The sequence below is a fragment of the Cydia fagiglandana genome, chromosome 4 (genome assembly GCF_963556715.1).
Source record: "Cydia fagiglandana chromosome 4, ilCydFagi1.1, whole genome shotgun sequence".
Lineage (NCBI taxonomy): Eukaryota > Metazoa > Arthropoda > Insecta > Lepidoptera > Tortricidae > Cydia > Cydia fagiglandana.
Window position 1 is genome coordinate 10,680,527 of NC_085935.1, and position 16,357 is coordinate 10,696,883.

Here is a 16,357-nt window from a genome sequence, read left to right on the forward strand (position 1 = left end):
ACTCTGTCTGCTGTCAAAATATTTGGAGTGGAATAGGAAATCGATCGATAGATATTTATTCGTAAATAATTAAATATTCATATGAAGGTTAAGCACTGTTCTATTTTAAACAAGCTTATAATTCCAAAACAAAAAGCGTGGAGAACCTTACCTACCAGTGCACCCTTGCCCTTGGTGAGTAACAGCCACAACTATTGAAAGTACGAACAGCTGATGATATAAATTCATTACCTACCCAAATATTAGGTTTAGTAACTTTTGTATTTGTTTTTTCTTGTTTTAAAAACTAGCTAACGTTTTTATTGTATATGTATCAGGAAGCTACTGAATATAACTGATTCTGAACCATATTATATGTCCTTCATGGCACTTGTGCAGAAGATGTAGGTGTATGGTTTTATTGTTTATAATGTTTGGTTATATTTTAAGTTTAAATAGCTCAAGTATGTAGAATTCGTTTCCATGGGTGATAAGGCATACATAGGTATGTTCCATTGAAATTACAATGTCTTGTAAACATCAACTATAATAACTTAGTAATCAATTACGACCTTGCAGTGTCAAATACAATGTTACAGCATATTACAACCAATCTCCCTTATTAGGCAAGAAGTGCCCATTGAGAATTTTGATTTTGATATAGATAACAAATAGCTATCCTTGTTGCTAGTATTCTTTTTTTTCAGAAAATATAGTGCAATGAGTCCTGTTGAAAGTGTACCAGTTGCTGTCCTCAACAATGTTGATGATTATGTGGAGTTACTTTATGATGATATCCCGGAGAAAATCAAAGGATCTGCACTAATATTACAGCTTGCTAGAAACCCAGACAATTTGATTGAACTGGCCCGTAATGGTATAAATGTTTAACTTACTAAATACATTTTAAACTATGTAGTGTTTTAGCTGGTACTTGCTTGTATAATTATAATTCTATGTGAAAATGTAGTAGCTAGAATGCTTAATATTTGGTGCAACAATATCATTCTTAAACAGGGCTGTCTACTCTGGACAAAAACTTGATCATGGACACATTTAGTTTTAAATTTAGTTTGATTGCATTTTGTCCCAGTATTAAGTATCACGGGAAATTATTTACACCAAAAATAAAATTGTATGTAGGGATACCCCTGACAATAAATGTCTGAAATCTGAATTGACCAGGGGTTGACACTCCCAGGTTGGATTTAAAACAAACCTAGGGAGTGGCAGCCCTGTTCTCAAAGAAATGGGACCTTGAAGCAGAACGCACAGCACAATGTTTTAACACTTTCAGTGCCAAGCGCCCCATTTCCAATACAAAATGAACCGGACTATCGGGCTCTTGGCACTGAAAGTGTTAAGAAGTGATCATGCACAGTTTTTTTCCTTTTACCCTGATTGATGTCTTGACCTGTTTCCAGAGGCTTTACTAAGTGCCCTGTCTCGGGTACTCAGAGAAGAGTGGAAAAGAAGTATAGAATTAAGCACCAATATTGTGTACTCATTCTTCTGCTTTTCTACCTACAATGATTTCCATCCAATCATCATTCAATACAAAATTGGCTCACTATGCATGGATGTAATTGATTACGAACTGAAAAGGTATGACCAGTGGAAAGAGAAAGTTGAAGGGAAGAAACAGATACTTACTCCTGACAAGGTAAGAGTTCATCTATACATCTAATTAATTGCAAAAAACATGCCTATAACTGCCATCACTTAAATCATTGAGATCTATTTTGGTCCAGGTTAAAAATGCAGGTGAGTTGGTATACCTGTCTTCCAGACAGACAGGCATAGGGTAACAAGATTACATTCATATTTTTAGGGTTCCATAGTCATGATGGCTAAGCAGAACGCTTATAAGTTCGTCATGTAAGTCTGTCTGTCTGTATTGTCAAAGCAATTTTAATCAGAAAGTAATAGATATTTTCTAACCAAATTTGCAATATACGAGTTTCTTTTTGAACCTCTACTAGTTTAGTTTACTAAGTAAGTAAGTAAACATTTATAAAATGATTTGTTCAGTATTTTCAAATAGGATTATTTCTTGCTTTTAGAGTGAATTACCAAAGAGCCGTATTCCAGAGCCGAAGCGCCGTCCGAAGTCGGGCACGTGGGCCGTGGCTGATGTAAACCTACAAAAAAGTCGCACCTTAGTCTCTAGCTACCATGAGGACCTGTGCAATGCCTCAGACGACTCTCTCTCCAAAAACGACGAGGAACAACTGAGAAGAAAGCTTAAAACTCTTTCTAAACGGCAAGAACAGCTTCTGAGAGTAGCTTTCTACATGTTACTGAATGTAGCAGACAATGTCAAAGTTGAGGAGAAGATGCACAAGAAAGATATTGTTGGTCTCCTCATCGGCGCCATGGAGAGGCATTCTAATATTGACCTACTTATCCTCATTGTTTCATTCTTGCAAAAACTTTCAATTTTCCTAGAAAATAAAAACAGCATGGCATCCAAAGGCATTGTTGAAAAGTTGGCGCCATTATTGGAGTCGCCAAATGCAGATTTAGTTAATGTGACGCTGAAACTATTATTCAATCTTACATTTGATACTAAACTACGCAACAAAATGATTAAAATGGGCTTACTCCAGAAGTTTATCAACTTCACAAGTAAGTCAACAGCTACTTAATAAATTGCAGCTAAAGAAATTTAATCATCATACTGGATTAACCTTTTGAACGCCAAGAACACTTAAAATCGTCGTTACTAGTCGTGCCCACTGCACCTTGGACAACTATAGGTGTTAGGGTTAGACCTAGATAAGTCTGCAACGATTTTGATAGCACACGCAGTGCAAGTGCTATGTATTTAAACGTCAAACTTCAATGAAATTATGGCGTATATAAGCACTTGCACTGCGTGTGCTGTCAAAATCGTTGCAGACTTGTCTTGGTCCAACTCTCTAACGTACTCTGTCAAAGTAAACTTACACTTTCTAGTAAGTACCTAAGGTTTACTTTACCAGGACCTTGGCGTGTCATTGATATTTTTGTTTATAACGTAAACCATTGAAAGGGTTAGTAAAATTATAATGAATGTTATGTTCCAGGTGACGATAAGCACATTAATTTGGCAATGAAAATCCTGTACCATCTGAGTATGGATGATAGAGTCAAGTTAATGTTTACGCAGTCGGATTGCGTCAAACTGGTAAGACTTAAATGGCTAACAATGTAATAAAATCTTGCAAGTCGATTTTATTTAACCTACTTCTAATAACTGTATTTATATCAAATTTTGAAAGTATTCATGATACAGTTGACTATGCAATAATTTGGTACTATCAAGCTGCTCTGATGAAGCTATCCCTTAGTGGCTACTGGCTACGAGGGGAACCCGCGAAATCGTGCTCAAATGATTCATTTTTAGAAGTCAAATTCATCATCACATCAAATTCAACTCTATTGACAGCTATTAAAGTTTAAATTGAAACAAATAAATTTTATTACATGCAGTAAGGGGTTAAAATTGATTATTGTGCAGAAATTTATTAACAGACATTTTGACTTTCAGTTGACGGACATGCTTCTATTGAACGTGAACAGCGAGAGCGGAATCGGCGGCGGCGCGAGTACCGACGTGCTTTTAGCTTTATGCGTGAACCTCGCGTGGTGCGAGCGCGCGGCGCAGCAGATGGCCGCCGAGGGGCGCCTCAGGGAGCTGCTGACGCGCGCCTTCCGCCATCGTAACACACTGCTTATGAAGCTGGTCAGGAACCTGTCACACCACGCGCAGAATAAACCGCTCTTTGTGGTGAGTACTGTACTGTACAACCAACAACACAGCTTTATGCGGGAACCTCGCGTGGTGCGAGCGCGCGGCACAGCAGATGGCCGCCGAGGGGCGCCTCAGGGAGCTGCTGACGCGTGCCTTCCGCCATCGTAACACTATGCTTATGAAGCTGGTCAGGAACCTGTCGCACTACGCGCAGAATAAACCGCTCTTTGCGGTGAGTACTGTACTGTACAAACAACAACACACCTTTGTGTGTGAACCTCGCGTGGTGCGAGCGCGCGGCGCAGCAGATGGCCGCCGAGGGGCGCCTCAGGGAACTCAGGAAGCATTGGCTTATGAAGCTGGTCAAGAATCTGTCGAGTGTCGCACCATGCGCAGAATAAACCGCTCTTTGTGGTGAGTACTGTACTGTACAGACTGTTGCCGAAAGTTGTCTAAAGGAGATGCTTACTTACGCCTGCCGTCAACGTAATCCAATACTCATGAAACTCGGGAACCAGTCGCACCGCGTGCAGGACAAACGGCTCTTTGTGGTGAGTCTCTTTCGCTTGCTCATATCCCATTCACTTGGGTTCGATGCATCATGTATTTTTCTTCCATACCTCTTTGTTACCCGTCATCTCATCATTCACTAGCGTTAGCTTCATATCTCCACAATTTCTATCCACACCCATCCACAATCCACCCACTTCTCCACAATCCATCCTCAATTTCTTTCATTTTCCTTTCCTCTTACGGCTCATACTTCCCTCCAAATTCATTCCTAATACCTTTCTCGTCACACGCCTTTTATCCCTACGCATCAGATATCTGTACCACGCTATGCGATTTGCCCTTACTTTGTAGTGAGTAAGCTTACTTACGTCTATCAGCCATCATAAGACAATGTTCTGATGATATAAATTGATAAAGTCATAATCAGAAATACACCAACTGAGACGACGTGTACCTCAACACAGTATTCTTATTTTAGGAATTCGTAGGAGACATTGCCGGGGCAGTGACTAGCAGCGACGCCGCCGAAGAGTTCGTGATCGAGTGCATCGGCACTCTCAGCAACATACTCGACTTCAACGGCGCGCTCGACATCTTCGCCGTCGTCGAGCGATACAACCTCATTCCATGCATCATGAAGATATTAGACCCTGGTAAGACGAACGCCCTCAAAACATTAGAACTTTTGTAGGTTCCGCTAACGTGGCTTACATTCGTGACCCAGTGGTGTTTCGCCAGGTGCGCCCAGATATGGTAAACGCGTGTTCTTCGCGGGACTTTATTTGTGGAACGCGCTACCGGTTAATTCACCAGATCAAGATGGACGCGCCTATAAAAGCAGTAGATTTTTGTTGTGTTTATTCGTATCATATTTTTGATCGTTAGAACTAAAATAGGACGGCCTACCAACGTGTCATTTGATTCGTGATATACTCGTCCATCCCCCAGCGGGTGAATCTCGAAAAATAACGTAACCCAAGTTAATCCTATAGAGATAGATGAAGTTAATTATTCATTAAGGGCCACTTGCACCATTCACTAACCCGGGGTTAACCGATTAAACCTGGAGTATAGTTCGTAGCTTGGTAACAGAGCCCGGCGGCTAATCTAATCCTATTGTCTATTGTTAAGTAAAACCGCACGTGCTACTTACCTGCAAAAAAGGGTCATACTTATTCTATTTGGCACCTGGACGCGGGCTAGTCCAACGCTCAAAAAACCAGTGTAGGTGCGCTCTCCGATAACGCGCCTTTGTTACGCATCTCGATGACACATTTTAGACTGGTTCCTAGCGTTCGACTCGCCGGCACTCAGTAACCGAAGTACGCAGGATTTTATGCTGGTGGTGGTGGCGGCACGTGGCACGAGCGGTTTTACTTAACAATAGACAATAGGATTAGCTCGGGCTCTGTTTGAAACCTACGAACTATAACCATGGTTACCATTACAATTTGACACTGGGTTAACGGTTGAACCGGTTAATCCCGGGTTCGTGGGATGGTGCAAGTACGAACATGGTGTGTGTGCGGTACAGACAGCAGCAGCGACCCGGAGCTGGTGCTGGAGGGCGTGGTGCTGGCGGGCGCGCTGGGCGCGGAGCCGCGCTGCGCGGGCGCGCTGGCCCGCGCGGGCGCGCCCGACGCGCTGGTGGCGCTGCTGCGCCTGCGCCAGGCCGACGACGACCACGTGCTGCAGACCGTGTTCGCCTTCCGCCAGCTGCTCGCGCACCGCCCCACCGCCGAGTACCTCGTGTCGCGCACAGGTCGGTACATACTGTCCGAGAGGGTTCCTGCGATTGATAGGTGCTTGACTATCAAAAACCACGTGGAAACGTTACAATTCTCTCTCACATGGTTCGAACGATTAAAATTTTAAAATATTTATTACTGTTTTTATGAAATAAAAATAATGTGTTATATAGGTATGTATTTGTTTTAATTTATATATTTTTTACGGTTTTTGTTGTACAGAAGCTCCCGCTTATCTCATCGACCTCATGCAAGATAAAAATGTGGAGATCAGAAAGATGTGCGACTCGTGTCTTGATATTATTTCTCAAATGCAAAACGACTGGGCAGCTAGAATTAAGGTAAGTAATTTGAAGCACGATCAACATGTACTTTAACTGCACTTTAGGTTTAGCGATACCACATCATTACAACTACTACTGGGAATTATTTTTCCCAGTAGTTACCAGTGGTAAAAGATGGGGGAAAAAATCAAGTTGGTACCACCGGTAGCAACTTGGTGGTAAATAGTGGAAATAACCCTTGTAAATGCATATTTATGATGACAGGTGGAGCGTTTCCGCTGCCACAATGGGCAGTGGCTGTCGGTGGTGGAGAGCCTGGGCGCGGAGGGCGCGGGCGCGGGGGACGCGGCGGACGAGCTGCCCCCCTACCTCTCCGCCGAGTACCTCACCACGCACCGCCTTGCCACCTCCGGTAACCTTTACCACAGAATAAGTAATAGTACTACCGTACAGAAACGAACTTACAAAACCGAAGTTTGACAGCGGTTCACGGTCGAATCATTCCCTTTCTAATATATGGCACTATCCCTTTCGGCTATTTAGGGTTGTCAAAATTCAAGTCATTATCTTATCTGTGGTCGTACACGCAAAGGGACTTCAAGTTGTGTCAACCCTGATAATTGCTCGGAGCAATGCTGAGCCGAACGGATAAAATTGAGGCCCATATGTATAGTAAAAATTTTTACGATACACGTGCGAAAAGAATTTCCTATTTATCGCACCTGTATCTTAAATAACTATTTCATCATTACTCTGTCGGGCCTAGGAGTCTGTTACTGTACCAGTTCACCATTAAATACCATATGCTGTCCTTCATGGATCTTGCATTATAAAGCGTCGGCTAAGACTTACGATTATTTACACATGAGCACTCTATAAAGGAAATATGTAGCTAAGGGTGGTATTCCACCTGTCCAAGTGTATTTTGTCTTACATTTTGCTTAATGAGAGAGTGAGACGCAATGACATTGGACAAAGAAATTGGACAGATGGACCACCCTAAGGCAATATGATCCTAAGAAAAGATATTATTTCATGCATAAACTAGAGGCACTAAAACTAACATAAAATTAATTTATAATTTCAATGTTTTATTTTAATTATTTATTTCAGATTCCCAGATATCACTTAACGACGATTCGGACAGTTTGTCTGGTGAAGTTGATATTAATCGCTCTAATGGAAGGTAATAATTTTCTCTTGTCCATAAAGCCCTGTATTCAATCAGTGGATGGATATCTGCCAAACTAAGACTAAGGGTCGGTTGCACCAAACTGTTCGTATCGTTAAAGAGTTCGCTAAATTTTTATGTATGGATAGTTTCATAGTAAAGCGCCGCGGCGCGCCGCACAGTGTTCGATTTCCCTCAAAAAATTTCCCTATGCTGTTAATTGCATAAATCAATCAAGGAATGCATTTGAAATGCAAGACTAGAACACCCAGAAGTCTATTTCAAATACTTTTTTTAATAAAAAATAAATTATATTTCATGACCTTGACATCGAAAAATTACTAAATAAATTCTACAAAAGTATCTGATGAAGAAGTCGCTTTTTAATCAATGTAGTTCGATAAAGAAGCCTTTGGCGCATATTTTCTAGTTCTTAGTTTTGGAATTTACCCTCTGGTTACCGAGTAATTCATATAAATAGAGATTTTTTATTTCATTTTTTTCTCCTAAATAACTCAAAAGTGCGACTTGTGACTAGCACTGACAGATTGCTCTTAACTAGGTCAACCACTGGTAAAAAAATTACGTTCCACTATCGCGGAGTTTGGGAGTTATCGAATTTAAAAATACAGTGTTAGGGTTGACCCTCAACTTGACCTTTAATTTTTAGTCAGAATTAATTCAAAATTTTCCTCTATTACAGAACTGTATATTGTTTAGACATACTCCAGGTACATAAATAAAAATACAGGAACACTGGATTGACGGGGGCAAAAGTGCACCAGTGCTAGTGATTAATTAAAAATCGACTAATCGTAAAAAACAATTTTATCCATCATTATCAAAATGGCTAAGTTTGAATACATTTAATTGTGTGCAAACCTCTTTCATTTATACTATACTTTGCACTATCCGATAAATATCGTGCCATATTTACTGAGATATTAGGTCTTGATGCGTGGTTAATCGACGGATTACATATTATACTTGTCGCCATATCTTGCGAGTATCCTATCGATGCAAAAAAGTTCGGTACTTTTTGCCGTACGCTCGCGGAAAGGCATGTGAAGAAGTCGTCATATGAATGGCATCCGATGACTGTAACGGTACACAAAATTCTAGTATACGGCGAAGAGATCATAGATTCATGTTCTCTTCCTGTTGGTATGCTCTCAGAGCAAGCGGCCGAATCGCGCAATAAATATTGGCGGTCAGATAGGGAACACCATTGCCGGAAAATGAACAGGAGAAAAACTATGATAGATCTCTTTCACCGTGCACTAGAATCATCAGATCCGTTCGTGTCTATGGCACACTACAGACAACGCCAAAAATCGTCCAGTAGGATTAGTCTACCAGAAGCAGTTCGTGAACTTCTGAAGCCGATTCATGAAGAAAACTTACAAGAGGCTGAAGTCGATGATGAAGATCTAGCTAATGATGGATCTTCGTTAATAGACGGTGATGAAAATCCATCCCATGTTGACGACTGCACGTTAGTTCTCGAAAATGAAAATGATTTGTATGAGCCACAAAATACATAAAATCTGAGACTAACTTGCGAAAAGAAACTATAACTTGACTTCTGAATTTCTTTCTTTCTTTTCTGAATTTAATGACTTTATTGTTTAACAAAGTGCACTGCACTTAAAAGTTTCTGCGTGGCCCAATGGTTGACTGGTAGAGAATGCCTTTTGGCAAGTCTGCCATTTGTAATTTCTTGTATTGTGCAATAAAAGTTAAATAAATAAATATAAATAAAGTTTCTTATTTTGTTCCTTAATTTAATTTAATCAGATTTTTTAATTACTCCGACCTTTCATATTTGTTTGACCTTTAAGTAACAACCCTAAAAAGTATAATTTGACCTTTATACGTAACTCCCAAACGCCGCGATAGTGGAACGTGATTTTTTTACCAGTGATAGGCCTAGTTGAGAGCCATCTTTCAGTGCTAGTTACAAGTCGCACTTTTGAGTTTTTCAGGAGAAAAAAAATGAAATAAAAAATCTGTATTTATATGAATAACTCGGTAAGCAGAGGGTAAATTCCAAAACTAAGAACTAGAAAATATGCGCCAAAGGCTTCTTTATCGAACTACATTGATTAAAAAGCGACTTCTTCATCAGATACTTTTGTAGAATTTATTTAGTAATTTTTCGATGTCAAGCTCATGAAATATAATTTATTTTTTATAAAAAAAAGTATTTGAAATAGACTTCTGGGTGTTCTAGTCTTGCATTTCAAATGCATTCCTTGATTGATTTATGCAATTAACAGCATAGGGAAATTTTTTGAGGGAAATCGAACACTGTGCGCCGGCTGACGTTGATCACTGTCAAATGTGGTTGGTGCAACTGGCCCTTATAAAATCAGAAAGATGTTACAAAAGATACACAATGCGACACTATGATTGGTCAAATTTATTTGTTGTCCACCATAATCCATACGAAATTTACGGTCGGGACAAACAATAGCGCTTTCGCTGCTACTCTTACTGAAAGGTACATAAGACTATAGTCGCACCAATAAAAGTCTGCAGCGGATTTGATAGCCCACGTAGTGTAAGTGTTATGTATACGTCATAATTTCATAGAAATTTGACGTTTAAAATGACACTTGCACTGCGTGGGCTACCAAAATCGCTGCAGACTTTTTACGGTCTAACTCTATCCCGTTCGATCATTTCCCCTCACCCTTCATGCCAGATTCAGTTATATACTAGATTCATGTTATATATTTTTATTTTGACAGAAACCCCACGGAAAGACAAGCGGATGAAATGTACGGAACAAATGCCCTGGCTGAGAAGGCTGTTGAAAACGACGGATTGTATACAAATAACCTCAAAGTATTTTCGTAAAATAACTGATCTGTTTACTTATTCTATGGTACGGAGGTACCACTTGTATTCAACCACACTAAGGTGGATCTACCTATATCCTATATACTGGATGGACTCAAGAGCAATAGAAAGTGGTAATTTTTATGGAAATTCTATATAATATGACACAATTTAATCACTTGTAATGTGTTAATGACTATAGTTCGTTTTTTTTAGCATTAGAAAGGAGTTGAAAGAAGGTAAGCGATCTTGACATGTCTTTTAATTGAAAAACGCTTTTTAAAAATCAGTAACTATTACTGAAAGCAGAAGAATATAAATTATCGTATTAGATTCATAATTGTTACATATTTGCCGTAACTTATTTTTAAAATGTGTTTTTCAATTAAAAGACACATCAAGATTGTTTACCTTATTTCTAATGCTATGCTAAAAAAACGGACCATAATGTGCAAATCAAATCAAAATAGTCATGTTAATGTTCAATGCCAGGTTTAAGTAGTATTTAATTCCTTCAATACTTGCCATATTTACCGCGTACCATTCGGCAAGAAACCGGAATTGTACTTACGTTAACCTGTTTGATTTTAGTACCCTATTGTCATATAGCGTACCTTAGTAAAAAAAAGTATTACAATATAGTCGGGCTAACCAACCCTTTACCACTACCTTACGCTACGTCTTACGTAGGCGAACAACGCGCGAACGCGGCGCGGCGCGGCGCGGCGAAATCAATCCTTTGATGCCCATAGAAGTGTCCTACGTAAGCGATCTCGTTGCGAACGCGGTGCGGCGCGATTTGCACGCGAATGTCAGGCGGCGCGGCGCGGCGGCGGCCGCTTTCGCCGCGCCGCGCCGCGCCGCGTTCGCGCTTTGTTCGCCTACGTAAGACGTAGCGTTACTCTAGCCAGGCCGCGTAGCCAAGATGCCAATCGCTTACGCTCCGTAGCGATCGAAACGCAACTGTCACTGTCGTACTAATATGGAAGAGTGATAGAGAGACATAAAGCTTTTCGTTGTCGAAGCGATAGCGATTGTAACCTTGGCTAGGCCGGCAGGAAAGAAACGAGTAGGTAAGTGGTATATTATGGTTTCAACTTTCAACTAAATTGTTACAGTAACACGGATAGGTTGTACTATGATCTCAATATGAATGCATATATGTATACTTTACAGTACATATGGTGCTACTTTACCACACTAGTGCGATTATTAGCATGTTATGTAACATGCTAATAATAACTATGTCGAATATTTAAGGGGCAGTATGTACTGTAAAACGCTGTACAGTCGACGTCAAAGATATGTTTACACTTTTGCATCTTACTCCCTTGTAATAAGGCGAAAACCGTAAACGTATCTTTGACGTCGACTGTACGATACATGTGCGAATAGGTAATTCGCACCTGTATCGTAATGTACTAATAAATGTTGCTTGATGCTTGTTTATAACTCCTAATAGTCCTAATTAATATAATTATACACTAGAATTAGCTGCACATCTAATACTATGTATATACCTTCGAGCAACAGTATATACATCCACTGCAATTGATAAGGGGTTGTGCACAAATCACGCGAGGTGTTTTCGACTACTTTTTGACCCCCCTCCCCCTTGGTGATATTTGGTGAGGTTTTTGGCAACCCCCCTCCCCCCACGCAACCTCACGTGTATTTTTTTGATTTTATTTCGTTCGACCTAATTTTAAGATAAATTGTCTTGTACATAGAAAATCGTGTTTATTTTTATATTTTCGTTTAATAGACTCGCTATTTTGAAGTGCAGAGTGAAAATCTATATTTAAAGAAACCGAGAAAAAGTATCTACTTATGTGGTAGGTCTTTTTTTCTTAGTTTCGTTCACTGTAGAAAAATACACGTGAGGTTTCCTTTAAGTTGCTAACACACTATCGCACCGCACCAAGGTCATTGTGGGACGCACCCATAAGTAAGAGGGAGAAAGAGATATCGCTTTCTCCCTTTTACTTATGGGTGCGTCCCACAATGACCTTGGTGCGGTGCGATAGTGTGTTAGCAACTTTATACCCCCCTCCCCCAACGTGATCTATCGTGATTTTTTCGTGACCCCCATCGGACCTCGCGTGATTTGTGCACAACCCCTAACCTAGTCCTTATTTTGTTAATGATTTTTAACAATATTAAATAAAATATCGCTAATAATGATTGCTTTTTATTTCAATGATTCCTAACATATAATATCTTGTAAGTTCAGCCAGGCGTGCTCAGAAAGTTTAGTGTCTGATCTGATGAAAAGGAATAAGTACTATAAAGTACAGCAGTAACACACTACTGCAACGCGCCGTGACCTTGACTACGGCTTTTACTCGTACTGTATAACTTGCTGAATAGTATCAGAGATAATACAATCACTAGTACATATAGCATTTTCGGCAGGATGTTCATTCCACAGCCATAACAGACTACCGCACCGCACCAAAGCCGCGGTGCGGTAGTCTGTCTCGGCTATTAACGTGGTTTCTCCCCACGGAAGAAAGAATAAGCGCGCCGCGCTGTCCCAAAGAGTAATAGGATGGTATCGGTAACCTTCGCGCCTACATTTTTAAAAATTTGCCGCTTTTTTCTACTGACGGAAATACGCGCCGTGTGCAACATGTATGCAATAACTTCGACGGAATTAAATTTGAACGCTCCCATTTGACATTTATGAGTTTATGACATTGACATCTCACTTCAAATCGCTTGCAATTTTCCAAAACTGCAGGAGGAGAGAAGAATAGATTTTCATCTTTAGATCTTCACTTCGAGAAATTTTAAAATGAGTGTCAACAGACTTCCTTTTCTATTGAACAAAATCCCAGCTGTTAGAGTGAACCCAGTCGTTTGCCGCTTTATGACTACGAGTAAGGAAGACGTAGAAACTCATACAGGCCAAGTAATCAATGCATCTTTTTACTTATCCTTTAACGGAATTAGCTTATTACACATCAGCATTTCGCTTTAAATAAAAATTACTGGTTAAGGGATCCTTGATTTTGACAACAACACATCAATATTATATAACAAACTAACCACAGATACATACAACTTATTCACAACATTGTCTAAAAATGTATAAGCTGTCTGATCATTTTAATAATATGTTAAATGCTTTTTAGAAATGGAGTTCCGACGACTACAGACTTGCTAGATTCGAAAATGCTCCAAAGCAAGTTAATCCCAATTGGGCTATAAAACTGATAGCAGGAGTCCCGACAAAGCAAGTCACCCAAAGAGTAGTATGGTGTGATGGAGGAAGTGGACCAGAAGGACATCCCAGGGTTTACATTAACTTGGTAAATATTCTGCATATTTTGCCTTGACAAAACCATTTTGTGGACGGGAAGTTGTTTATAATTTGTCCAGTAGTTTCCTAGTCAACAGATATTTCTCTCAACTTTTATTAATGTATTATTCTTTACTTTTTAGGACAAGCCAGGCAACCACTCCTGTGGATATTGTGGATTGCGTTTTGAGAAAAAGGATCATCATTAAAATTCACTAATGGTTGGCAAACTATTTCAATCACCCTTATTTGAAAATACTAGTGATCTATTATTTTATTATTGCTTAGTAATTAAATAAAATGTAGGTGAAATAAATAATTTATTAACCTTGTCTTTTCGGTTTACATTTAATATACACGGAGGCGGTTAGGGATATTGTGTCTAAATACAGTTTTGAGATAAGTGAGTAACATGTGTTTTGAAAGTCACAATTGAAAAAATGATGGCCTTTAAAATAATCTCTCACCACCTCTTTACACAAAATCTGATTGTAGCTATTAAAATAAAACAACAATTTAAGGTCTAATACCTAAATATAATACAAGTTATTCAAGTAACATTTCTATCACAGTAAGCATATTGATTGAAACATTGAAGTAGGTATTATGTTACCATTAGAAAATATATGGTGTTTTAACACTTTCGCAACCAAGCAAAAAACGGCGCACTACCCCAGAAACCGGTCGTCTATATCTGCGTACAAAACAACCCGCTAGGCGGGTTGTGCGGCATCTGAGCAAACATTACGAGTGCCTACCAGGCAGGTTCTTGGTCAGTCAAAGTGTTAATTGTAATAACAAAGGACCCATAAACCTTGGGTATGAAAGTAGAATAACAGTCATTGTCCTTAAAATGACTATTCTAATGATATCGCATTACTTAGATGAATTGAAATAATTTAATGGGCAGCCTACAACACACAGCTTTGGTATTAAAGATCATAAACATATACTTCAGAAGTGGCTAATGTGTGTTGCCAGCAAAAAACAAACTGAAAATTATGTTGCATACTTCCATGGGATATTTTCCTTAGTGTAATGATATTTTATTATGTCATCACACAAAGACTAACAATCAATAAATGTATTTGGAATTAACTTTCATAGCCCTTTACATACCCTATAACAATAATAATTGTAATATACTTGTAGAACTTACACAATAATTTTATTTATGGCAAATTATCAATAATTTCTGAAAATATTACTTATGAAGTAACTAAAATATTATTGAGTGAAATTTCAAAAAGCATTTACTAAAAATTAAAACAAGAAGTTTTAGTGAATGCTCAATGTAGTGTATAATCACAATGCAAACATATAATATTATCTAAGTATGGACTATAATAAATAATGAATATAACATCCCATAAATATTCACATTTTATTTAATTGTCAGGAGACATGGAGTTCTCATTTTGCAGTTGTTGTCTAATGTCAATGTTGGACTGAAGAAGTTCCTTCAATTTCTTGTGAATATCATCATTCTTTTGTTCCAGAAAATCAAGTGCCGTATTTAGCTCATCCAATTTTGAATCCAACATTTCATACTCTGTAAAGGTGAATTTGATTAAGTGTGCATATCGTCCAGGATAGAATACCGCATAACTAACAAAAGCACTAAAGCGGGATTTACATTACGAAATTAGTGTCATGCATGTTGAAATCAGTTTCACGAAAGTAGTTTCGATATATGCGGAAGTAATTTTGTGAAATAATTAGTGTCGTGAAATTCACAGTATCGCAGTGACCATGGCCGCATCAGCATCGAAGCTACACATCCGCAAAGCGCAGACACTTTCGCGACACTAAGTTTCCACGTCGTATTTACACTACGAAATTAGTTGCATGACACTAATTTCACCAAAAAATCGCGCAGAGCATGAAACTGATTTGCATTCGTGAAATTAATGCATGCATTATGAAAGTACTAAATTACACGTAAAACTGTTGGTAAAACTAATGTCACGAAACCAATTTCATGACACTAATTTCGTAATGTAAATTCACCTTTAGGTACAATTTCCTTGTACATTTTTGAAATTTCGAACTCTTTCGACTTAGTTAGTTGTGCGGTATTGGACTATCCCTTACGATAAGATGAAGCACTTGTGTAGCAAGAGCCAAGGCTTTAGTTCTTGCTAGACAAAGCAACCATTAGAAAGGTATTATAAGAACATTTTGTTTTATATTTACTTTTTAATCCTTACACACAAGTTCCACTAACACACATACAATCAATGTATATATACCACTGGAAGAAACTCGTTATTTTAATCATTGCATTCGTGTACGACATAGTAGGTACAAGGTAACAAATATGTGGACATGAATCCTGGTAGGGTGTAGCAAATTATTAAGTTTTAACACATTCAGCGCGAGCTACGTGCTGCGAGCGTAGCTGGTAACACGGGATAAACATTATGTAGTACGCCTACGAAAGTAGACGAAACAAGTTGCACAGACGAATAAAATTGTTATTCTGAAAAACCTTTACCTTCACAAATATTATCATCGTTGCTTTCGTCGCTCGGCGCAATTTCACTATCAGCCTCAGCTTTATCCTGATTGGGCTTGTTGTTCTCTTGACCAGCCATTTTGTATGACAGAAATATTAGCAAAATGTAATTAAAATAATATTTTTATTTGTTTTTGAAAACAGTAGAATGTAATGTATATTGCAAAATCGTTCAAGATGTCAAAAATAATAGACAAGCTAGACCATGTGTCAAGTGACTTTTCATAGATCATTATAAATGTTTTTTTAAGGGCATGATA

The 16,357-nt window shown here is 38.8% G+C and overlaps 3 protein-coding genes across 3 annotated transcripts; 2 read left to right on the plus strand and 1 right to left on the minus strand.

Moving 5' to 3' along the window:
• Window positions 1-15: 15 nt before the first annotated feature.
• On the plus strand, window positions 16-10,947 carry LOC134663674 (kinesin-associated protein 3). Its single transcript, XM_063520118.1, has 12 exons — window positions 16-174; window positions 687-856; window positions 1,404-1,642; window positions 2,043-2,607; window positions 3,048-3,148; window positions 3,512-3,751; window positions 4,707-4,881; window positions 5,763-5,990; window positions 6,199-6,317; window positions 6,525-6,672; window positions 7,374-7,446; window positions 10,185-10,947. The coding sequence occupies exons 2-12, from the start codon at window positions 700-702 to the stop codon at window positions 10,291-10,293; spliced, it is 2,154 nt and encodes a 717-aa protein (XP_063376188.1). The 5' UTR covers window positions 16-174; window positions 687-699; the 3' UTR covers window positions 10,294-10,947.
• A 2,032-nt stretch (window positions 10,948-12,979) lies between these two features.
• Window positions 12,980-13,910, plus strand: LOC134663671 (probable NADH dehydrogenase [ubiquinone] iron-sulfur protein 6, mitochondrial). Its single transcript, XM_063520116.1, has 3 exons — window positions 12,980-13,189; window positions 13,413-13,589; window positions 13,723-13,910. The coding sequence occupies exons 1-3, from the start codon at window positions 13,073-13,075 to the stop codon at window positions 13,786-13,788; spliced, it is 360 nt and encodes a 119-aa protein (XP_063376186.1). The 5' UTR covers window positions 12,980-13,072; the 3' UTR covers window positions 13,789-13,910.
• Window positions 13,693-16,300, minus strand: LOC134663673 (UPF0184 protein AAEL002161). The gene is made up of 2 exons (XM_063520117.1): window positions 16,077-16,300; window positions 13,693-15,131 (listed from the first exon to the last, which is right to left on the minus strand). Exons 1-2 carry the CDS (start codon window positions 16,174-16,176, stop codon window positions 14,968-14,970), a joined length of 264 nt encoding a protein of 87 aa, XP_063376187.1. The 5' UTR covers window positions 16,177-16,300; the 3' UTR covers window positions 13,693-14,967.
• Between the last annotated feature and the right edge of the window lie 57 nt (window positions 16,301-16,357).